Source organism: Camelina sativa, chromosome 17, assembly GCF_030686135.1.
Source record: "Camelina sativa cultivar CO46 ecotype springtype chromosome 17, ASM3068613v1".
Lineage (NCBI taxonomy): Eukaryota > Viridiplantae > Streptophyta > Magnoliopsida > Brassicales > Brassicaceae > Camelina > Camelina sativa.
The window spans coordinates 5,158,415-5,181,976 of NC_141896.1; the positions used below are offsets into that span (position 1 = coordinate 5,158,415).

Consider the following 23,562-nt stretch of genomic DNA (forward strand, 5'->3'; position numbering starts at 1 on the left):
CAGACGCATTCTCTATGTCCACTCGCTGACTTTAACAGCTAAATCTAGGGGTGTTTGATTAAATTCGATAGTATTGGGGCTAAATCAGAAAACAAAACTAAAATACATGGGCCATATCCATAAAATACGAAACGAGACTATTCTTATTTGTCTACGTCGTCTATAAAAAGCAACCTTGAAGCTAAAACCCAAACAACGAAGAAGAAGAACCCAAAGAAACGTGAGAGACTAGGAGAGAAGGCGAAGAAGAAGAAAAAAAAAAAGAAAAATGAAATTGGTTTGGTCTCCGGAAACAGCATCCAAGGCTTATATCGACACCGTTAAATCGGTAAGTTTTTTATTTTTAAAATTTTCCGGTGAATCGTGCCGGAACAACCCCTGTTTCTTATCATTCACAAAAACCAATGATTTCAATTCAAAACGATGAAAGATTCGTTCTTTACCCCATTTTTGTAAAACCCAGATCTTAGTTTTGTTAAATATTCGTAATTTTTGTTATCGTAGTGATTCTTATCCTGTTTTTGTGTTGTTTAGTGCGAGAATCTTGAAACGCCGGACGCGGCGGAGCTAATAGCAGCGATGGCGGCGGGATGGAACGTGAAGATGATTGTTGAAACTTGGTCATACGGAGACGCAATAGCTTTAAGTGTCGGCTTAAACGTAGCGAGCCAACACGCAAACGCTAAACACATATGTATTGTACAAAGCTCGAGATCAGAATCTGCTTATCTCCAAGCCATTCAAGAATCTTCTTCATCTCCCTTGAACTTACCAGAGACGATCGTCGCTGAAGAACCCGAAAAAGCTATGAAGGAGTTACAAGGAATCGATTTCTTGGTGGTTAATTGGCGGAACAAGGAGTTCGCAGCTGCTGCGTTGAGGAACGCTGCGTTTGGAAACAGAGGAGCGGTTGTGGTTTGTAGAAACGGGTGTTCGAGCTTAAAACGGGTTTTAAGAGACCGGAACGTTGTTAGAACGGTGACTCTCCCGGTCACCGGAGGTATTGAGATTGCTCATATTGCGGCTAGGAATTCATCAGGGAAGAGTAATGAGAATAGAAAGAGGAGATGGATCACACATGTTGATCAGAGATCAGGAGAAGAACATGTGTTTAGTATCTAGAAAGTATAATAGACAGATACAATTGTGAGACATAGTTTATTGGATCTTAATGTATATGTATTTTGTACATATGATTCCATAGATGTCATTGTAATTGGGGAAAAACATGTTTGTCTTATAAATGTGATCGTTGTTATGTGAGGAAAGCTTACATGTGTTAACAGATTAAGCAAAACTAGTGTATCTGTCTCTCAATTGCCTCTCCTCTCTTTATCTATCATGTTGGGACAGAATGAACACTAGAACACTATAGAGTGATGGGCTTAAAAAAGCCAGTTGTTTAGGAGTTCTTGAGCCCAATACATTAGTAGTGCTCTCAATGACTTAGGAAAAATTACAACCTCTTTAAGTCATAAGTGTAATCATATGCTTGCCTTTTCCTTCAAGAAAAGTAATTGGTTTCCACATTAGTGCTTACGAAAATGACCTAAAGTGATTTGGAGGTCCGGTTACCGACGAGGATATCCATTTTATAAGTTGATTAACTTATCTTCTTTAAATATTATGTCAGATCCATCGATCTCCACTTCAAATACGAGATATAGTTGCAAGTTTTTTAAAGATGAGAACGGAAACATCACATCATTCATGCAAATACCAATAACAAAGTGGGAATAATCCATTAGATCAGTCATCATTCTAAAGCATTTTATGAATCATATGCTTCTAACTTCAAAACTAATTAGCAATGATAGATTGGTTTATGTCGTTTTATGTAATACGATAATATCTTTTATACATCTAATGTGGAATAGTATAACATACTCCACCCAAAATTTATATTAACTTAGCTTCGAATAAAACTAAATCGTAGTAAAGAAACTCACGTCGATCGAGTCATGGACTCGTGCCGTTTTTCCGTTTGAGGTTTCAATGTCGATAATGTCACGAGAAATCAAAGGGACAAGAGATGGTCATAGAAGCAAGCGTATGATGGTTTAGTTCCCGGTTTAATTTGTCGAGATATTAATTTACCGGTCAAAAAGGTAATATTGCTATGCTTTAATCCAATTCCTTTCATGGTTTTGGCTTCTATGCTCTTAAAATGCTTTTTGTTGGACTTTACTGGCTAAACTCTAATCAATCAACCCAAAACATAACCATCTAAAAATAAACATATGCTAATTATGGATAGTTGTTTTTGGTATTATTCTCAAATATAAACACAAAAAGTTAAATAATACAAAAGTGAAGAAACAAATGACTGAGAAAAGTGATACGCGTACGTTCAGAAAAATACAAACATGGGCAATGAAAAAATAAAAAAAAAACAGATGACGTTTGGCGTTTGTCGTGAACCCTAGTTCCCTGCGGTGTTGGGCTGTCCGGATCCTGAGCAGGTCCGTCTGACCATTATTATCATGCGTTTCATTAATATTTATTAATTTGTAAGAAAAAGGCCAAAATGTTGATCAAGAAAAAAAGGAGAAATAAATGAGAAAGGAAGGGAGGGAGAGGTAAGAAGTGCGTCACGTGCACATGATCCAACCGGTGCGAACAGAGACATGTCACGCAAAGTCAGCCATTTTTCAGAGCCCAAATCCAAAATCCCCATTCAAAAACATTTATGAGCTTTCGGACTATCTTACCCTCTCTTTCTCCCATTTATTACCATCACATGCCCCTTGTTTTCTCACTTTTGTGTCATTGTGTATTAATTACTCTAGCTTTTTCTTTTCCTAATCAAAACTTCAAGCATAATATATACATTCGATAAATTACGTACTAGATTATAGATAATATCCGTTTTTGAATCTTTTGATCATCATTCTAGGTGAACTATGAGTTCAATTGATTGTTACCTAAACCAAGTCTCGCCACTTGGAATCGAGTAGCATTGATCACGGGGATTCGAAATTTAACCATGATCACTCCTAAGTCATAAAAACAAAAAAAAATTGATTGTTACCTTCATGTTTTGCCACTATAATATATGCCATGAACTGAATCCTTTGGTTAGCATAAGACTATTTATTACCTTGGAACGCTGAAAACTACATTAATCAAAATGCTTTTTTCTCCCTTACTTTCTCAATTCTCATGCTTATGTATTCATTTCAAAACAACAATCACATGAAATATAGAATGAGAATTAAAGTAAGTTGGAGGAGCTGAAAGAGAAGACTGACCCAATGAATAAGGCACACAAATCTAACCGAGTCATAGGCCAAAAGATGTTTTTGTTTGGTAATGTGGGTCAACCAATATCATAAATGAGGTAGCTGGATTTGCATTTGTTGCTCTTCTCAAAAACATTTAATGTGACAATTCCCCCTACTCCTATATTTATTACTAAGCAACAAATCATAAATTCAAAAGTTGATATCTTCATTTTAAGCGATTTGATGTGTATGTTTTTTCTTACATTACATATATATGCTCACGAGCGAGCTCTCTCATGAATTATGGAACTTCATATATCTTTATTGTTTATTAATGAAAAATACAAACATCTAGCTATCAATCACAATGGTAGATATGTGTAATGAATATACTGGTACAACTGCGAAGCTTAAGTACGCTGTGAAAAATGTTTGAGTGGTGAATTTTGACGGTATATATTCACTCACATAACTAAAGAAAAAAAATTAACTCTCTAATCCAATCAATAATGTAATGTCTTTTTCTAACTCGTACCAACCGGAGCTCTAACCTAACGAATCACATTAAATAACAATCAAAGGTATGTGGAATCATTTAAGAAAACGAAATCCCCTTTTTTAGGTTATCCTTACTAAACTTGAAGCTAAAGATAGGATTTGCACAATATATGGATAATTGAATTCGTCTTCGCTATAAGCTGGTTTATTTATTTATTTGCAGTTTCCACTGTAATGGGATCTGAATGGTAGCAGAATTTAGATACACCAAAACTTGCAAACATCAAATCTATTTGCAACCCAATGTGCATTTACTGAAAGCAATTTTTTTTTGTACATTTCTATAAAAAAGGAATAGATTGAAAAAAGGAGAAAATAAAGTGCTTATAAATCTCTTCTTTTTTTACTGACAAGAGAGTGTCGTTACTCCCGTTACTATACACCTACGTTTACGTATAGCTTTGTTTGTACTTATGTATAGTTCCAAGTAAATACGTTCACCAAGACATGGAAATCAAATTATCCGATGAGTAAACTCTTTTAATTACCGACATGAGATTGTCGTTACACACCCATGGCCATGACTATACACCTACGTTTACGTTTAGCTTTGTTTGTATTTTTTGTTGTATAATTCCAAGTATTTGTTCACCAATACATGGATATCAGATCAAAGTAACCAATGACAGCCATACAAAATTTGTGGGCATTGAGTAAAATGTAAATAGCTTTCAGAATACTCTGATTGCTTCAGAAGAAATGATCACAAGCTGACGAGATGAACAAAATTGATGGTGAAAAAACAGAAAAAGAGAAACCTGATTAAACATCTCTTTTACATATCCAAGGAAACTATAATCATTACACTCGATATAGTCACACACGCACTGACGCACACGTAAATTTAGATATATGAGTTACAAAATTAAAGAAAAAAAAAAACATGAAAAGTTACACAGGCAGAGCTAAGTTAAGTACGATTATTTCGGTACAATTTGGAACGAATGAAAAGAAATAACGCCAATGAAACAAAACAAATGCTGAATGATCAGTTACAAAACTATACTGTATACTATGAAATTTATATGATATACACAGTTTTTTTTTTTTTTTTTTTTGAGTTTGACTAAAATTTACATTCAATTTTCCAAAAAAAACAAAGATTGAAACAGATTTTGTCTTGAATATTATATAGTTATTCCAAAAGATAAAACCATTCTATATGATAATATCAATTTTTTTTTTAAATGTAAATAATGAGTTCTATTTTATTTAGAAGTGCATAAATAAAAGTTGGATTCTTTACATTTTATCGAAAGTTCAAAACTACGTGTCAAAAAAGAGTATAAAGTTTTTGACGGTTTTTTAACACGCATTAATTTTATATCGATACAATAATTTTTATCTAAAACAGATTTTTGTTTCAGATTTGTAAGTTTGTAATTAAATAATCTCAAAAATAAAAGTTGGATTCTTTACGTTTTCTATCAAAAGTTCAAAACTACGTGTCAAAAATTAGTAATATAAAGTTTTTGACGGTTTTTTAACACGCGTTAATTTTAGATAGATATAAATTTTTTTATCTAAAACTTTAGAAAAGATACTTTTATAGAAACAATAAGTCTTGTTTTCTAATGAATGTACTGTTGAATAAGAGAAGAATTTGTTTTGGGGAAAATAATATGTGATTCAAATGTATTTGGTTTTGGACAACAAAACATGACTAGTAAGAGCATAGTCTTCATTTTGGTATTGAGCTTGAACTACTAACATGGAAACAAACTTTAATATTTGACCAAAAATTAGAGGCAAAAAAAAAAAAAACCCAAAAGAAAAAATAATCATCACTATTCTAGTACTCCTCTTTAAATTATTTATTTTACAAAATTGACTTGATAAATAATTTATATTATCATATGATATAGTTGTATATATAAAATAAAAGTGAGATATTAAAGCAAACCAAAAAAATAAAAAATAGAGAGAGCAAACCAAAAAAAAAAATGGCTCCTTCGTCTTCATCGTCTCCTTCCAAATCTCCTGTTCCATCTCTTCACCAATCCCTTCAGTTCACTCCTGTAAGTCATTCTCAAATTCGTTCTTCTTTGTTTCCCGAGGAAAAAACACTTCATAGACCTCAAATTTGTCTTGCTCTGTAACAAATTAAAGTGTTTTTTTTACAAAAATTGTAGAATTGATTCAGTTATAGCTCAAATCTTTTGTTCTTGAGTGTTTTCCTACGTGTTACTCCTTAAACCCACAATTATACTCTCGGAAAAATGAAGGAAAAGTCGAAAGAAGCAAGAACTGTTGCCTTTTCGTTCTAAAGTTTCTTCCTTTGATCTCTCAATGATTCCATTAGAATCTCGAATCTCTCATTACAAATCCAAAAGTTTTTGTTTTTATCTCTCAATTTGGCATAATTTTCATTTTTTTTTTCTCTCTGTTCTTTTCAGATTCTAGAATGCGAAGAAGAAGACCTACAAGAAGAAAGATACAAAAACAGAGCAACCCCAAGCAGCGACGGTGGTTCTTCCGCCACACCAAACCACCACCACCGTAACAACAACAACCACCAACACACTCTAACACCTCTCCACCACAACGGAAAACCCTCAAACAGAAAACGACACGACGGCAACAACGACGAAGACGACGGAGGCGCCGTCTCTTGCAACAAGTGTCGACCTCACCACTCTCACCGTGACAAATTCTCAGTCGTACCTCTCGAAAGCCACAACAACCCTTCCTTCATCTCAAGCCCCAACCTAATAATCAAATCCATCTTCCAATCCCTCACACGGAGAAGCCCCAAACCTTCCTCCGCCACGGCGTCGCTTCCTCCGCGCTCTTCCTCCTCCTCTGCCGCTGACGCTTCAAGAGAAGAGCAGTGGAGGTTAGCCGTGGCGGAGCTTTCTCATAAACTGATCCAAGCCACGAAGAAGAAAGAAGACGCGGTGATAGAAGCTTCGAGGTTGAAGTCATCCATGGCAGAGCTCGAGAAGAAGCTCAACAAGCTCGAGATTTATTGTCACAACCTCAAATCGGGTCTTGATGAGTGTAGCAACAAGAAACAGAGTGTTCCGATTCGTAAAGACGGGTTCAACGACAGGATCATTCAGCAGTTCCTCGTCTCTGTATCGGAATCTCGATCTTCGATCAGAGCTTTGAGCAGATCTCTCGCCTCGCAGCTACGAACCGTCGGTGGGAAAGTCTACGAGAGACTCTCTCTTCTTCTTCAACCTTTCGATGTAAAGATCAACTCTTTCGCGAAGAACCCTAAAAGTCTGATCTTTTACCTCGAAGCGATTCTGAGCAGAGCCTTCTTCGAGGATTTCGAAGCTTCCGGGTTTCAGACTAACGGGTCGACCCGGATTTTGAACCCGATTGATCGTTGTGAATCTAATTACGCTTCGTTCAATGTGTTGATGGAGCTCACGTGGGATGAGGTGTTGAGCAGAGGAACTAAGCATTTCTCCGAGGAGTTTAGCCGGTTTTGTGACCGGAAAATGAGCGACGTCGTTTCGATGCTTTGCTGGAACCGAGCTTGGCCTGAACCGCTTTTACAGGTAAACCAAGCGGTTTGTAATGATTTATTTGGTTTAATTCAAGATTAATTGGATTGAACCGGTTTTGTTTTGGTCTGTAGGCTTTCTTTGGTGCATCGAAGAGTGTTTGGTTGGTTCATCTGTTGGCTAATTCGGTGAACCCGGGTCTGCAAATCTTTCGAGTGGAGAAAGATGACAGGTTTGATCCGATATATATGGAGGAAACTGGTGGGGAAAGGTTTAAGAGTCTGGTTAGAGCAATGGTTCAGCCTGGATTTTACGTCTATGGGAGTGTGGTTAAGTGCAAGGTGGTCTGCAAGCATTGCGTCAGCGACGAGGAAGAATTAGTAGAAGACCGTACGGTCAAGGAATGTAATAAAAGCGACAAGAGTTTAATAAGCATCTGTAGCCCATTAGGAGGTTAATTACGTACGTTGAATAAGGCAGTTTATAAAATTGGTGGGGTTTATGTTTTGTCTTGTGACTTGTGAGGTTTGTAATTAAAAAAAAAAAAAAAAAAAAAAAACCCAAATGGCTTTTGCAAGTGAATATTTTAAAACTGTTTATTTCATGACTTCTTCAAGGATATAATTAAGAATTAACTTGGTTTGTGAAGATTTGTTGTTGTTGTTTGTTGTCAAAGAGATTGAAGAAAGAGTCTAAAGTAAAATATTGGCATTTTCTCGTTGGTTTCGTTATATCTTGGATTTGATTACATTTGTTTTGTTCATTGTGGCATCTAATGGTTGTCGTTACGTGGATCATGCATGCATTTATAATTACAAACATAATCTTCTTATATATAACTTCTCAAAGTCTTGTTATAAATAAGTTGTACTCTCATTTGCTAATTTCCGCGGGTAATATCACTATGGGCCGTTATTAGGCCCAATATATACCAACAAGAAATCAGTTCACAATATAAAAGCCCAACATCAATTTTTTTTTTGTTTGTTCTTCCAATCATTACTCAGATCAGAGTAGTTCACTAATTCTGATTGCGATTTGGATTGAAATGAGTTCGATCTCTGGGTTAGTGGAAGATGAGATCAGTTCGTTTTTCGAATCATCACCACCTCTGAAGAACAAGGAAGAGATCGTAGCGAAGCTTAATCAGTTCATTGAGCTGAATACTTCGCGCCAAGGTGAGATCAGAATTGTATATATGTGTGACATTTTGATTTCTGGATGATTTATAGATGCGTTTTAATATATTTTTTTCAGGAGAAAAGAGGAGGATCGTGTGTGTGACTTCAGGTGGAACTACAGTTCCATTGGAGCAAAGATGTGTAAGGTATATCGATAATTTCAGCTCTGGCAATAGAGGTGCTGCGTCTACTGAGTAAGAGTTTTGAGTCTTTTCATTTCAAATTAATTCTAAAATCGTATGGCAAAAAAGATTCTTGAATACAAAATTGGATTTTTGATTTTAAGGAACTTCGTTAAGGCTGGATATGCTGTGATCTTTCTGTATAGGAGGTATGTAACTCTAGTTTTATAATTGTGTATTGCTGAAAGATGATGAGTGGTATTAGATTTGCTGGTAATGAGTGGTATTAGATTTGCTTCTTGATATTGGTTTTATTTTATGTGGTCTTTTAGGGGAACTTGCCAACCGTTTTGCCGATCTCTTCCCGATGATCCATTCCTTGAATGTTTTGAGTTTCCGGATGCCAAAAGCATTCGAGGTTCTTCATTACACTCTCTTTTCTCAATCTTTATCTTGATGTGTACTTATGTATCTTTGCTCATCTTTTGATTGTATTTTCAGTTCATGAGTCTCATTCTGAAGCTGTCAAGATGGCTGTTATGGACCAGCAAGCTGTATGTGTTTTTCTTTTACAAAAAGTTATTATTTTTTTCTGTTTCTTGTTTTGAGTTTGTGTAGTAACCTTGCAAATTAACATTGCAGGCAGTAGAAGAAGGTCGTTTACTAAAACTCCCATTCTCAACCATATATGAATATCTCCAGGTTCTTGAATCTTAGACCAGCTACTTTAGTTTATCTTTCTTGTTTTGTCTTGACGACCCAAACAAACCAATAGAATTTCTCTTCAACAGAGCTGCAACTGAAAATTACTTTCTGTTTTGTGAATGTTTCTGGTTAATATTGGGGATACAAACAGATGTTACGGTTGATGGCAACGGCATTGAAAGATGTCGGTTCATGTTCAATGTTTTATCTTGCTGCTGCTGTATCTGACTTCTATGTGCCATGGAATAGCATGGTAAGAAGAGTCTCATATCCCTTGTGATTAATTATGGCTACATAGTTCTTGTGTCTAATAATAGTTTATATATTTCTGGTGAAACTAGACAGAGCACAAAATACAATCAGGATCTGGTCCTTTGGACATAAGACTAGCTCAAGTCCCTAAAATGCTTTCAGTCTTGAGATCAAATTGGGCTCCAAAGGCTTTCTGCATATCATTCAAGGTCAAATGTTTCTCTCCTCTAGTCTCACTTGTATTAAATTCTTCAAAATTCGATAATTGATACGGAATTCTGTATCCCCAGCTTGAGACAGACTCAAAGATATTGATAGAGAAGGCTACAAAGGCTCTACAAAAGTACAAAGTTCACGCAGTTGTAGCCAATGAGCTGTCAACACGCAAGGAAGAGGTTGTGGTTGTTTCAAGCAGTGGTAACGTCGTGGTGAGACGTGATCCCGGCAAGCCTGAATCTATTGTAGAAGATAATCTCATTCGTCTCATCGTAGATCGACACTCAACTTACATCAAAGAATCTCACACTTGATCATCTCCTTCTAAGACGAGAGAAGTTTCAATCTTTCACAGACGTGTTGGATGTGGATATGTGTATGATGAGCTTATGTTTTTTTTTGTCTTTTCTCATGTTCGGGCTATATGAATAAACTGATCCTAGAATGGAGTATTTGATTCAAATACTTTCAACAAATAAATGAACGAACCTATCTATCCTGTTAAGGCTGACTTAGTCCACAATGAAGGTTTTAAGTTTGGTTTACTGATTCAAACCGCCGGTTCGGGTCAACAAAATAAAAGTTTTGAGGGTGAAATTGTAAAAAGAAACGTCTGAGAGAGAAAAAAAAAAGGAACCTGTCAGACCGCCGTGCGACCACCCCGGCAAGGTAGAACCGAGCCGAGTAACGATCCTCTACAGCACCGGATGCGTCCGAGGACGATCGTAGCCGTTAATCACGCTCTGATCGCACGGTCATGGTTCATCAACCAGGGTTAAGGGCCTGTCTCCTTAGAAATCAAGGAAACAGAGGTACGAGCCTATAGAACAGATCCTGTTCAAGTAAGGTCGTGTCCATTGATGGTTTCTGTCCCTATATAAAGAACTTTGTTTTTCTACAATCTTTCCGATGTGGGACTTTGACACTCTTATTTCCACACTAAAACCAAACAGCTTATGACACGTGTATTTAATAATTTAGAAATTGAAAAATAAATTTGAAAGTCTGAAACCCAACAAGTTGTTTCCTCAGTATCATAAGCTTTATGAGTTTAAACCTTAAAGATATACAAAACATCATAACATCTAATTCAGTTGTCCAGGATATATAGTAGTTACAAAAACTACAGAACCTATTCAAAACGAGCAAAAGAAAATTATTTGTTCTTTAGCTTCAACAACCAAAGGCTTTTCCTTAGGTGAGTCCTTTAAAGATTCCTCTCGTGTGGCTTTAACCAAGGAAATCCAAAGAAATCGGTTCCTCTAGCACCCTGAAAAAGAAACATAATCACAGCTTCAAAATCATCATCCATTCACTTTAAAACCATAAAAAGAAACATAAGTCGTGTTTGGATTGTCTCCCTTACCCGGTTACCACCAGATCTGCGAGTGTGAGTAGCCGGGAATAGTCCAGTGTCATCAAATTCGATAGCCTTTGGATTCTGCTAGCAATCTCAACCTGCGGTTTCCATGGCATATAAAAACTATATCTGTTTTTCTTTCTTTACCAACAATGTATTATATCATATTCATCCCTTCTGTTCAACACATTTCCCGTCCAGGCTATGAGTCCAAATGCATAGATATATATCCCTTGGATACACCTGTGATGAATTTATGACCTGTTTTTTATTGAATGATTTGCTGGGAAGAGATCAACCTAGACATAACTGAATCAGTCATGGTATGGCCCTTTTTTTTATCTTTGATTAACCCAACTTAGTGCTTTTTTTCAAATAAGCGGTGATATGGGGAGTTTTCAAGTGTTACCTTAAAATCGATACGGCTCCCGGAGCTCCTGAGTCCTGACCAGGTTAAGTGCACAGGCCAAAATACGTGTCAACGCCTGAATCAGTATTCAGTACCCTGCACAATAAGGGCAATCATTGATTATTGAACAAGACATTTTTGTTACCCATGCAACACTGAGAGTCCAAAGCTCCCAACACTGAAAGTCTAAAGTGTTCTACGATAGTGAAACTGTTTTAGTATGGGTGGAAAATCTCAAAGTTACCTGCGTCTTCACTATGGGTGCTGAAGATGAGATCTGCTCTTAAGAAGTTTATTTCCTTTAAACTCTTCACAAAAATCCCTTGCGACTGGTCAGGACCATAAGCAAAGACAGTTTTAGACCACCCCCTTCAACCGTCTCTATTGTTCGTGCTAGTAGATTTGGAGTTAGAGCTTCAAAATCTGATTGTATCAAAGACACAAAATTAAACGTGAAAGAAAATAAATATGCGTAAAATAGTTCACAAAGTAAGGTTCCATCATTCTCGACATGGAAAGACCAAAAGAAACTCACACTAAAGAATGTGTTAACCCATTAACTAGGCTTCAATTAAGCTCTTAATAACAAGGTTTCAGGTAAAAGCTTTAACTTTGGCAAATATCTAATTTAGTCTAAAAATCGAACCTGCTAATGTCGAGCCTGTTCATGTAGCACCATAGCACACTTGACCACACGATTTTGACAAAGTGTGATGAAGATTAACTATCTACGTTCGTCTACCTTCGTCCTCATCCTCGCACCAGTTTCTTTTTGTTACCTAACCTTAAAGCCCAAACCAAAATTCAATCAAGCACGCACAGGTTTTAGCTTATAGTAAAGCCAAAAGTCATAGGCTTTGCTATCTAATTGAGAAAAAAAAAAAACAAAAAACACAATTCGAATAAAAAGTTAGAAGCTTTCGATTCCATTACTTACACGGTTACACCCACTGATTCCAATTCCTTAACTGTAAAATTTAACAGAGAACGAAGCTGAAGAATGATGGTGAGATAAACGAGCAAAGAGGTAAAAAGAGAAGCTAGCTTTGATCTGTGTTAACCAAAGCAGAGAAGTCCGCCCTGAGTCAACCGTCAGTCAAAACCTTAAAAATCCTAGAAATCAATTCCTTATAACCGACCGGTTTGTTTCTTTTAACATTTTCCGGTTTTTGGTTATCGAGCGTTTTCTCCATGAACCGGAATTGGAAAAAAAAAAAAATCAATAACATGATCAACGGTGGATTACATACAAACAATGCATTATCAGATTAAGCTTATGTTATGATCAGTCAGATTAAGCTTAATTTATTTTTACTCACTTAGTACACGTCTTAACTAAGACATCGTGCTCTACCAAATTATAATTACATAGATCAACTGATTCATTTGTAAACTAAATTTTAGTTTCAAAAAACTTACATCTAACGCTAATGTTTTAATCATTTAATCAAGAATCATTCAAACTAATAAAGTATCTGATAAATCTTGTTATTTTTTAACGTAAAAAATGATATTGTCATTTTTATAAGATAACAATGACACATACAACACAAGAAGCCTTTCAAAAATTACACCTGATATAATAATTATAATATACTTTCAAATGATTCTAATCTGAATATTTTGGTTAGTAATATATGCTTTAAAATTTAAATTTCCTATCAGAATCATTCATGCAAAAGATAATTAGTTTGACACAGGATCCCACATCCATGTACATAATTAAATTTTGATGCACAACATACATTAGGTTTTTTTTTTGACAACCACAACATACATTAGTTAGTATACAACTTTTGTACAGCTTATTTTATGATCAGTCAAGTAAGAATAAAATAGCTTTGAATTTGCTATTTGACATTCTGTCATGTTGTCACTTAAATCATTTGGATTTCCAATTTTATCATAAACCAATTAGATCAATGAGAGTTATATTGAATCGTAAATATTTGTATTTCACAAAAGCCAGAATTTCAATTAGAAGTAGAATATTTACTAGTATTTACCAAATAATGATGCACAAAATAGCCAACTAATTGCATTAGATTAAGCTTATTTTTACTTGTCACTTAGTTAGTACACGTCTTCTAATAAATCATGTAGTTTATAAAAGAAACTAAAAGAACTCTGTGATGAGTGTGCTCCACCAAATTATATTTTCAATATCAACTGAATCATTTATAAACAAACTTATTTACTGGTAAAACCTCTATAAATTAATATTATTAGGACTATAACATTTTTTTAATTTATAGTAATATTAATTTATCTATAAATTAGATAAATTAATATTTATTATTTTATATTATAAAATAATAAATATTAATTTATAGATATATATATATATTTTAATTGTTTAAATTCTTGAAAATTATTAGTTGAGACAACTTTAGCAAAAAAAAAAAAGACTTTTGGATGTTATAAATTTTAAGGTTTTAGAAATGAATTTTTAATATTTAGAAATCATTAGTGAGCATAAATTACAAATATTATAAACAGTATCACTTATACACATGGCATACATAAATTCAAATTTATGGATAATAATATCAATTGTTGTATTTTAATAGTCTATAAAACTATCAAAATGAAAGTAATGCATATCTAAATATTTTAAATTTTTAAAAAATTAGTTACTTTTTATGACATTATAGTTTGAAAATATAACATAACAATTGTTTTATAGATATTAGCTTTGGAAAAAAAAACAAAATTTGAAAACATACATTAGTATATTAGTGTGTATATATATATATATATATATATGTAACATTACATGATTATCAATTTATGATATTATTGGAACTATAATTTACAAGAAAATTTCAAAAATATTATTATCTTAGGCCATGAATGAAATGAGTTTTTAAATTGGATTTTAGCTTTTGGTTTTTAGATTTTAGTTTTTGGTTTCTAAATATTTGGTTTCTGGTTTTTTGTTAGAAAGTAGTATAAAAAGCAAAAAAATAATAATAATAAATTTTGAAAAATGGAAAAAGAAAACATTCAGGATTAGAAACACTAGTATAAGATGGGTTTTCTTTATAAATGCTTAAAATCTCCCAAAAACTAGATTCCCTAATTTTTAGAGAAACCAATTTGATAAAATCTTGAATGACAGTAAATTATATTTTTTGAAAAACCAAAAGCAAAATCTACTAAAAAACTTGTAATCATTCAAGATCTTCTTGTCTTATCAACTTTTGCTATTTTTCATACTGACCCAATTTAGAACCAGCAAAATTTATAAATTTATAAAGTATTAAATCAGGGAGGTTTTACTGTATTTATCATCTTAATAAGACTGACTGACTCAGTCCACAAATGAAGGTTCGAAGTTGGGTTTACCGATTCAAACCGCCGGTTCGGGTCAACACGGTCTTCACCGCGGTTTTCGAGAGAGATAATTTTAATTTAAATAATTTTGTTTGAGTTAAAATTAAAAAGTTTTTATTGGAGAGGGGCAGAGAAAGAGAAACAACAACGACAACAATAAAAAAGAAATTAGAGCTTTCTTCATCGGTCTTCGTCTCGGTCATTTGTCGTTTCTCTCTACAATTTTTTTTTTGATTAGTTCGCGATCTTCTTCGTCTCTCTCTCTTTGTCTCCGGTCAATCTTCTTTGTTCGATCCGTCGATCGGAGATTTTGACTGGAGGAGATTTTAAGAAGTTCTGAAGAAGAAATTGGCAGATCGCAGCTATGTCGTACTCCGATTCCGATTCGTCGTCTCAGGCTGGTGGCGAGTACAAGAATTTCCGGCAGATTACTCGTGAACGTGAGTTCCTTCTCGATCTTCAATTTTTATATGTATTTTTTGACTCTCGTTGATTCGGATTGACTTGTCGATTTTTTTTCTGTATTCTCGTGATCTATATCTGATTCCGAATTTTGCGGAGCAGTTCATTTTCCAGTTCTGATTGTTTCATTTTTGATTCTGAGTACTACGTTCGTGAGAAAGAGAAATGTGTAGGTTGTCTCGGAATTTTGAGTTCAATTAGTCTCGGAATTTGCATTTGGGACAGTTTTTTTGAATTTGGGGTTCGAAAAGGTTATAATTAAGATTTAAGATGAGGTTTATGGATTTTATATTAGAATTGACAAGCATGATTCTCTCAAGGAGATGTCAATAGAGCTGAAATGGTGATACATTTTAACCAAATGCTGCTTATCGGACACTTAGGAACAGAAACTGTTGACATGTTTGTGATGTTGTATTGTGTATAATGAAGGGCAGGCATGGTCTTCTGTTTAGTGTTTGAGAAAAAAGCTTTGAGACGAACGGTTGTGGATTTTTTTTTGTAGTTACATTGTAGAGTTACAGGGTGTGTAGTTCATGTTATGTATCCTTGGGTCTGAAGCTTTGACTGCTGTCATTGCTCCTTTCTCTGAAGGCTCTATTAGTTTTGGTGAGGCTTTCTCTATTGGTAGTGTATCTGATCGCTTACATTTCTTTATTTCCCAGGACTCTTGTATGAGATGCTTAGATCTGCGAAGACAGGGAGCTCAAAATCCACCTGGAAGGTATGTTTTCGTCTACTTTCACCTTGGGCTGCCCAGATTATGTGGTTCACGTTTAGGTTGTTACCTAAACATTCGGCTTAATTTTCTTCCTTGTTCGCATTTTAGGTACTAATCATGGACAAACTCACTGTCAAGATAATGTCATACGCCTGCAAAATGGCTGATATCACACAGGAAGGAGTTTCACGTGAGAATGAAGTATTTTTATAAATATTCTAGGTCAATATGATGCTTTTTTTGGGAATAACTTAATTGGCGTAAGCTATCATTTCTCTGTAGTTGTTGAAGACATATTTAGACGAAGACAACCTCTACCTTCAATGGATGCGATTTATTTCATCCAGCCAACTAAAGAGAAGTAATTCATTTTTTATGCTCCTGTGATGCGTTCCAATAATGTGGCATTTGTTATTTCCTCTTGTATTAATGTTTGATTCTGCTTCATCAGCGTCATCATGTTCTTGTCAGACATGTCTGGGAAATCACCCTTGTACAAGAAGTAAGGAAATGATTCCCTGATAGTTATCTGATCTATCTTAGATACAATCTCTTTAAAGTACTGATTTTCTTATTTGTTCCTCTGCATCTGTGAAGGGCATTTGTTTTCTTCAGTTCACCGGTTTCCAAGGAGCTGGTTGGTCACATCAAAAAGGATTCGAGTGTGTTACCTCGGATTGGAGCATTGAGAGAGGTGTATATTGCAAAAAAATCATACTTTCTAGTGTATACTGATTGCTGCTATTCAATTCTGTGTTATAGAGCTGTGATAACATCCATATCGATAACTTGTCATTCAATTTTATTTTACAGATGAATTTGGAGTTTTTTGCTATTGATAGCCAGGTAATTGGTTTGTGCACTTTAGCCGCTTTTATATTACTCTCTATCATATGGTCTGAAATGCAGTGTCATATGTGGTATCATGTTGTTCGTGTATGTTTCATGATGTGAAAGAGGGTTGAAATAGAAACATAACTTATTCAGGGTTTCATCACTGATCATGAGAGAGCTTTAGAGGATCTTTTCGGTGACGAAGAAACTTCTCGAAAAGGCGATGCATGTTTGAATGTTATGGCTTCTCGAATTGCCACGGTCTTTGCTTCACTACGGGTACCAATCATTTTTCTGACGTTTAATGACTATTATCTGCGGATGATTCTTCTGAATCATTTTGGACGTGACAGGAATTTCCAGCAGTACGATACCGAGCTGCAAAGTCACTTGATGCATCGACAATGACTACTTTGCGCGATTTAATCCCCACAAAGCTTGCAGCTGGAATCTGGAATTGTCTGGCAAAACATAAACAATCGATTGAAAATTTCCCTCAGACGGAAACGTGCGAGCTCCTCATCCTTGATAGATCCATAGACCAGGTTTAGAACTGTTCATTGGATTTAAATTTAATGAGTCCTTCCTTTTTTTTTAAATACTCAAGATTGTATCCATTTACTTATGTCGCTCATGCTTTCTCCTCTACATATGATATATGATTAGTAGCATCTGCTTGTTTTGAATGTTTAGATTGCCCCTATTATACATGAGTGGACTTATGATGCTATGTGCCACGATTTACTGGACATGCAAGGGAACAAATATGTACATGTGGTAAGTTCATTTCTTTGCTGTATAAGATATTGTGATCTTGTGGTGGCTCTCTTCCTGGATACTCCATGTGATGTTCTTTTAGTTTTTAGATTCCAAGCAAATCAGGCGGACAACCAGAGAAGAAAGATGTGCTCTTGGAGGAACACGATCCTATTTGGCTAGAGCTTCGACATGCACATATAGCAGATGTGAGTCTGATGCCTAGGTCTTTATTTCACTTTGGTATTGGACAAAAAGTTAATCCTCTTGACCTGTGTTTTTGATCAGGCTAGTGAAAGATTGCATGACAAGATGACTAACTTCTTATCGAAAAACAAAGCTGCTCAGCTTCAGCATGGTAAGAGGTAGGTATTACTTTATTTTTGTAGTAAATGTAAATTGAGCATTTATTACACTTCCCCTGAACTGGTGGAACCGGATTATACTGTTGGATTCTGTCCTCTTGTCGTTCAGGTTGATCACACTCTGTGTTGATCTACGTACTATAACTTATTTGATTGGAGAAGAACTTTCAATTTTGCTCTCCCTAATCAAATTTATTCGTCTCTTTTTTAGAGATGGAGGTGAGCTTTCTACAAGGGATCTGCAGAAGATGGTTCAAGCGTTGCCACAGTACAGTGAACAAATTGACAAGCTCTCGCTCCATGTAGAGGTAATTCGGTAGTTATGTGCACCGCTCCCTTGTCTTTTCTTGTTACGTCCACCACCACTTCAAATGTGATAAGCCTCTAGTTCGTTTCTTTAAATTCTATAACTTTCAATTTATGGTGGTGCCACACACAAGTACTCTATTAGTCTGCATCATTTGGTTAACATTTCACATGATTTAATGTCTAAAAGCTGTCTGTAGATGTCCAAAGTTACCGCTTCTTATGCTATTTTTCTCTGAGCTTCGAATGCATATAACTCTTTCTTATCGTTGCAGATTGCTAGAAAACTCAACGACCTTATCAGAGAACAGGGTCTTCGGGAGCTTGGACAACTTGAACAAGACCTTGTTTTTGGTGATGCTGGGATGAAAGATGTGATTAAATATTTGAGTACGCAAGAGGTTCGTATCCAGTTAATAGTGGTTATTTAGTACTGTAAATTGAGACATTCAGCTGTCGAGCTTTATATTTTTTTTTAACTCATGTACAGGAGGCAAGCCGTGAAGGTAAGTTACGCCTGTTGATGATCCTTGCAACAATTTACCCTGAAAAGTTTGAAGGTGAAAAGGGTCTAAATCTAATGAAGGTACTTGGGCTCTTAGTGCTTCTGGATCTTTGTTTGACTCCCATCCACCCCATCTAAGTCTTTATTGCTTTGGTTTATAGTTGGCCAAACTCCCATCTGATGACATGACCGCGGTAAACAATATGAGACTACTTGGTTCAGCTGTCGATGCCAAAAAGAGTATCTCGGGAGGTTTCACTTTGAAGTTTGATCTTCACAAGGTAACGTCTTCTCTCCGAATCTTCCACCTATATACAAAAATATATACATCTTCTTAATATTCTCTATTAACGGCTGCAGAAAAAACGAGCTGTCAGGAAAGAGCGCCAAGAGGAAGCAGCATGGCAGTTATCTCGGTTTTACCCCATGATTGAGGTACTAATCGCAAATGGCTTTGTTAATTTTCCTTAAGAAGACTTGCATAGGACACTACTTTAAAAAATTTTAGCATATAATACAAGTTTTCGTGTGCTTACTGTTTTTTCATTCTGGAATTTGCCAGGAACTCATCGAAAAACTTAGCAAAGGAGAATTGCCAAAAGAGGATTTCCCATGTATGAATGAACCAAGCCCAAGTTTCCATGGATCAACTTCACTTCCATCAGCAGCAAGTAGTAGTCAAGGTCAAGCTGCTCAGTCCATGAGATCAAGACGCACACCAACATGGGCGAAACCTCGAGGTTCAGATGATGGATATTCAAGGTAAACTGTTTTTAAACAATCCAATATGAATAAAACCTAAACATAAGTTGGGTTGTTTGTCAAACTTCATAACTTCTTTGTGTTAGCAAAGTGCAACCCTAAGCCACCTAAAACTATGCGTCTCATTGTTCATTTGCAGAGTTTTCGTTCTTCCTCGCATCATTTTAGAACAGTGAAAAGGAAACTTCTTAACTTGAATTGTTTTTTCTTTCTTGCAGTGATTCGGTACTGAGACATGCGTCAAGCGATTTCAGGAAGATGGGACAGAGAATATTTGTGTTCATTGTTGGGGGAGCGACTAGATCAGAGGTTAGAAACTATGATAGACGACTTTCATCGTTGGAACTCAAATCAAACCATAAAATTCAGATATAGTTGCTGATCACATTTCCTGGAATCTTTGATTTTCAGTTAAAAGTATGCCACAAACTATCCACAAAACTCAAAAGAGAAGTAATCCTTGGGTCTACAAGCCTCGACGATCCTCCACAGTTCATAACGGTAAGCCACACACATACTTGACATTGAGACATCTGGGAAACTTTTGAAATCATCCTCTCAGTTTAAGTAATCTTCTCTTTCCTCTTTGTGTCCCACAGAAATTGAAGCTTCTGACTGCAAATGAGTTATCAATAGACGATCTCCAAATATGAGAATCCAGATCTCAAATCAAATCCTTGTCTTTGTTCTCTTATCTCCCAATCTAATTTGTAACCAAGTGAACAAAAAAAAAAGGATAAAATTATCAGATTATGAGATCATGACACTGTAAGTGTATTGTTTGTCGTCGGATAAGTATGTAAAGCAACTCATAAAGTTGACTTCTAGATCTTTGGCTATTGTCTTGTTACATTCGATTGTGTAAATCACTTAAATCCTTCTTTGCTTTTTCAAAAGTTTATATTTTGTACGTCATTCAGTTAAATATTTCTTATGGTGAATCATTCATTACAATACAACACAAATGTAGTCTAACAAGTAACAAACACCAAGGCATTCAAAGTTGAACTAAACACTAACTATCTTCGGATTAGTAGAGTCTTTGGTGAGCTGTTCTTCAGCTTTCCTCTTCTTCTTTGTTACTGACACCAAACTCTTGACATAAGAGATGTAACTGTCCACGTTGAATTTCCTTTTGCAACCCGCGTAATTCATGTACCGTATCTTCCCAAAAACCGGCCTCTCTTTCCACCCCTAATAAGAATCAAAATAAGAATCAGATTTAATCACACGCATGATATTCTCCAATCTATTCTACTATCACTTTTAGTCAAGTAAGAGGAGAAAACGAAAGAACCTGATCATGAACGCCGCATATAGACCACATACACCCAACATATCCACTAGGGTCACGACCATCGATCTCATACTACATCAACACAAGGATATGTGGTAGATCCGTGGATACAAAACGAAAAGGGTCAGAATGAAATTAAGTTGGAAGCAAACCTTGTTATTTAGATAGATGGATATTGAGAGAGCCTCTTCAGGTCCCTTGGTCCATTCTAGAATTTTCTTCGCCCAATACATTCTGCAATGTAATGTTGATAAATGTCACTTAATACCATCTTTGCTTTATATAGCACAGTCAAAGATCTAGTTATGATTTTACTTACCTCATGAAACCGTGCATTTTCCCTTGATAAACCATCTCTAACTGTGAAGCATTCCATAACTGTCAAGATTCAACAAAATAACGCATGAAATGCAAATGAAAATCAAAGCTACAGACAAACTATGCGACGAGAAATTAGTGACTTACAGGATCTGCTGTCTGTCCCTTCTCTAACTGCTCCAGCCTACAATATTAATACCCTTGAAGGTAAATATAGAAGATAAAGGAAGATTTTATTTCCAAAAGAAACTAGGAGTAAAGGACTGTACGAGTAAACGTGTTCCCTCTTATCAGAAGCATGATCCATTAATGACTTGCGTGCCCACTCCCAAGCTCCTTCCAAAGAATCATAATGAGGTTGATAGTAGCAAAAATTATCGGAGAGTTCTCTTCGCACAATCATTTCTTCCAAGAATGTGTCTACCGCCTGTAATGGACAAACATGCAAATACCAAACTAAGAGCGTGAACAAGAGGTAACATTAACAACAAACAGAGAAAACTGCCCACGTATAAACATTCAAAGTATGATTGGCTTATGAACCTGAGGGGAAGTAGTCCGGACTTTACGTGCCTCTAAGGCACATCGCTGAGCCGATATCTGCCCGAAATGTAGATAAGGAGAGAGACCAGAGAGTGCTTTCGGCTTCACTGGATTATTCCTGTCCGTTGAATAATTCTTCAACCTTTTCGTCAAGAACCCATCTTTAGCCCCCATCAATACTTCCATCCCCGCATCTTCTCCTGGCAGACACCATTCAATCTCAGGAACTTCTGCACCCTCCCTATCCACAAATCATAATCACCATAGAACTCTCAAATCTTAAAGAACCATATATGAAGCAGGCGTTATTAAACAGATTAAACAGCACCTAACCTTACAACTTTATCAATGAGACTATCCCAATCCACCTTATCCACCATCCCAGCCCACTTCTTCGTTGGCGGTTCGAGTATAGGAAACTCAATGAGGTAATCAGGTAGTAGTTTGTTGATCTTACCCCGTATAGTTCTAGCACTGTACTCCAATTTACCAGAAGCAGCCCACACTGGAACTACATTGTGAGCATCAACCTCATGTATCGCTAATGACTCACTAGTTCTCTTAACAACCTCATCTTTACAACTCCTGATTTCTCGTAAAGGAGAGAAATCAGTAACCAGATGTGAAGCTCCACACTCTTCTATGAAATTAGGGATTGTCTCCTTTGCATCTCCCTGAAATTGTTACATCGTAAAGCTCATCTTGAGATAAGTAAAGAACAAAACTTTACAGCTAAAATTCAATAAAACCTATCAAATTCTAAAGTTAATAATCAAAGTCTAAATCGCTTCATCTACCATCTCATTCCCATAGATAACAAGAACGTAAAAAAACCTAACTTTTTCCTCTATGATTCCTGAAATTTTAAATTGGGTTTGATGTGAGATCGAGCTCTGAACTCACCTGTAATAGAAAAAACGGAACTTGAAGAGAATCGATTTGACGGTGAAGCTGGCGCAAACCCTTTAACATAAACCCTAATTGCCTCGCCTTTGCGCCCAGAAATTGATCGAACAAATTGAACACGACGGCCACCGGCGCGTTGGTTCTGTTCGCCAAATCGACGGCGTGAATCAACGCCCAGTTATCTCTCAACCGTTGATCCCTAAACATCCAGTAAACTACAGGACCCACCGTTTGATCCGACGGTTGCCATGAGCCTTTCTTTAAGACCCGGATCCGACCCGTTTGAACCGAGATTGACGACGCCATACGGAGAAGAAGAGACTAGATCTTTTCGGATTCCCACTAATGTGCGAAGGCGGAGGATGCTTAAACGACGAAGCGCGCGACGTCTTCGAAAAAATGGAGGGAAGACAACAATGCACTGTTTGAGTTTGTGGTTTAAATTTGATCTACGTGGATGATCTACACTCTTGACACGTGTGAGTTTCCTATTGCTTACCTTACTTCGCCTATTCACGAGATTCTTCGTAAGTCGTAAACATAAAAATTAATGGTTTACTCTTCAGAAGCATACTAATAGAAGAGTAAACACAAATATTCGATTGTGGTTAATTTCTTGAATCCACAACCATGTGAGATATGTACCTGACCCTAGTGATTAGTTATATTCTATGCAAGTTATTCTAGTCTTCACTTTGATAGTACACAGAATCTATCTTTAATATGTGTATCAAAGTGTAATTATAATGAAATCACTAAAAATAATCGCCGTTTTTAACATGATCGTCTTATTTCTACTACCCCATTATATTTGGTTTGTAATGTGTGTAGTATGTGTTACTGTGTATACATGTTCTTTATGACGTTCTTCTATATTTGAATCCATGAATATGTGTGTGCGTTGTGGTCAAGAACATCCTAACAAATCATTTGATTTCTTGGAATTGTTTATTCTGAATTGCTAAGAAG

The 23,562-nt window shown here is 35.8% G+C and overlaps 5 protein-coding genes, 1 long non-coding RNA gene and 1 other non-coding gene across 13 annotated transcripts; 4 read left to right on the forward strand and 3 right to left on the reverse strand.

Annotated features, from left to right (window-relative positions):
• The first annotated feature begins 176 nt into the window (after positions 1-176).
• LOC104755499 (uncharacterized) lies at positions 177-1,268 on the forward strand. Its single transcript, XM_010477901.3, has 2 exons — positions 177-328; positions 535-1,268. Exons 1-2 carry the CDS (start codon positions 269-271, stop codon positions 1,120-1,122), a joined length of 648 nt encoding a protein of 215 aa, XP_010476203.1. The 5' UTR covers positions 177-268; the 3' UTR covers positions 1,123-1,268.
• Positions 1,269-5,450: 4,182 nt separating this feature from the next.
• Positions 5,451-7,841, forward strand: LOC104755500 (IRK-interacting protein). The gene is made up of 3 exons (XM_010477902.2): positions 5,451-5,800; positions 6,179-7,291; positions 7,372-7,841. Exons 1-3 carry the CDS (start codon positions 5,726-5,728, stop codon positions 7,693-7,695), a joined length of 1,512 nt encoding a protein of 503 aa, XP_010476204.1. The 5' UTR covers positions 5,451-5,725; the 3' UTR covers positions 7,696-7,841.
• Positions 7,842-8,100: 259 nt separating this feature from the next.
• LOC104755502 (phosphopantothenate--cysteine ligase 1) lies at positions 8,101-10,218 on the forward strand. Of its 2 annotated transcripts, none has more exons than XM_010477903.3 (9): positions 8,101-8,415; positions 8,495-8,612; positions 8,705-8,749; positions 8,873-8,958; positions 9,042-9,094; positions 9,183-9,242; positions 9,397-9,498; positions 9,587-9,706; positions 9,788-10,218. In XM_010477903.3, the coding sequence occupies exons 1-9, from the start codon at positions 8,286-8,288 to the stop codon at positions 10,025-10,027; spliced, it is 954 nt and encodes a 317-aa protein (XP_010476205.1). In that variant the 5' UTR covers positions 8,101-8,285; the 3' UTR covers positions 10,028-10,218. The 2 variants fall into 2 exon arrangements, 1 of the variants encoding a protein (XP_010476205.1); XR_015586532.1 differs by having other exon boundaries at positions 8,187-8,415; positions 9,591-9,706.
• Positions 10,219-10,347: 129 nt separating this feature from the next.
• LOC147923343 (small nucleolar RNA U3) lies at positions 10,348-10,565 on the reverse strand. The gene has a single exon (XR_015588031.1). It is a non-coding gene; the product is annotated as a small nucleolar RNA U3 (small nucleolar RNA).
• Positions 10,566-10,709: 144 nt separating this feature from the next.
• Positions 10,710-12,597, reverse strand: LOC104755503 (uncharacterized). Of its 6 annotated transcripts, none has more exons than XR_015586535.1 (6): positions 12,420-12,597; positions 12,129-12,261; positions 11,727-11,905; positions 11,483-11,578; positions 11,080-11,171; positions 10,710-10,983 (listed from the first exon to the last, which is right to left on the reverse strand). It is a non-coding gene; the product is annotated as an uncharacterized LOC104755503 (long non-coding RNA). The 6 variants fall into 6 exon arrangements; XR_762231.3 differs by having other exon boundaries at positions 11,080-11,316; positions 12,129-12,266; positions 12,420-12,586; XR_015586533.1 differs by having other exon boundaries at positions 11,080-11,316; positions 12,420-12,580.
• A 2,203-nt stretch (positions 12,598-14,800) lies between these two features.
• LOC104755505 (SNARE-interacting protein KEULE) lies at positions 14,801-20,425 on the forward strand. Its single transcript, XM_010477907.3, has 21 exons — positions 14,801-15,258; positions 15,946-16,004; positions 16,110-16,191; positions 16,284-16,362; positions 16,453-16,503; positions 16,599-16,695; positions 16,815-16,847; positions 16,989-17,114; positions 17,189-17,380; positions 17,529-17,612; positions 17,702-17,800; positions 17,880-17,956; positions 18,168-18,264; positions 18,538-18,663; positions 18,753-18,848; positions 18,929-19,048; positions 19,128-19,202; positions 19,330-19,529; positions 19,748-19,838; positions 19,941-20,030; positions 20,129-20,425. Exons 1-21 carry the CDS (start codon positions 15,183-15,185, stop codon positions 20,180-20,182), a joined length of 2,004 nt encoding a protein of 667 aa, XP_010476209.2. The 5' UTR covers positions 14,801-15,182; the 3' UTR covers positions 20,183-20,425.
• On the reverse strand, positions 20,411-23,183 carry LOC104755504 (deoxyribodipyrimidine photo-lyase). The gene is made up of 9 exons (XM_010477906.3): positions 22,591-23,183; positions 22,021-22,361; positions 21,688-21,928; positions 21,414-21,571; positions 21,292-21,328; positions 21,146-21,204; positions 20,979-21,060; positions 20,827-20,898; positions 20,411-20,723 (listed from the first exon to the last, which is right to left on the reverse strand). The coding sequence occupies exons 1-9, from the start codon at positions 22,897-22,899 to the stop codon at positions 20,538-20,540; spliced, it is 1,485 nt and encodes a 494-aa protein (XP_010476208.1). The 5' UTR covers positions 22,900-23,183; the 3' UTR covers positions 20,411-20,537.
• Positions 23,184-23,562: the final 379 nt, after the last annotated feature.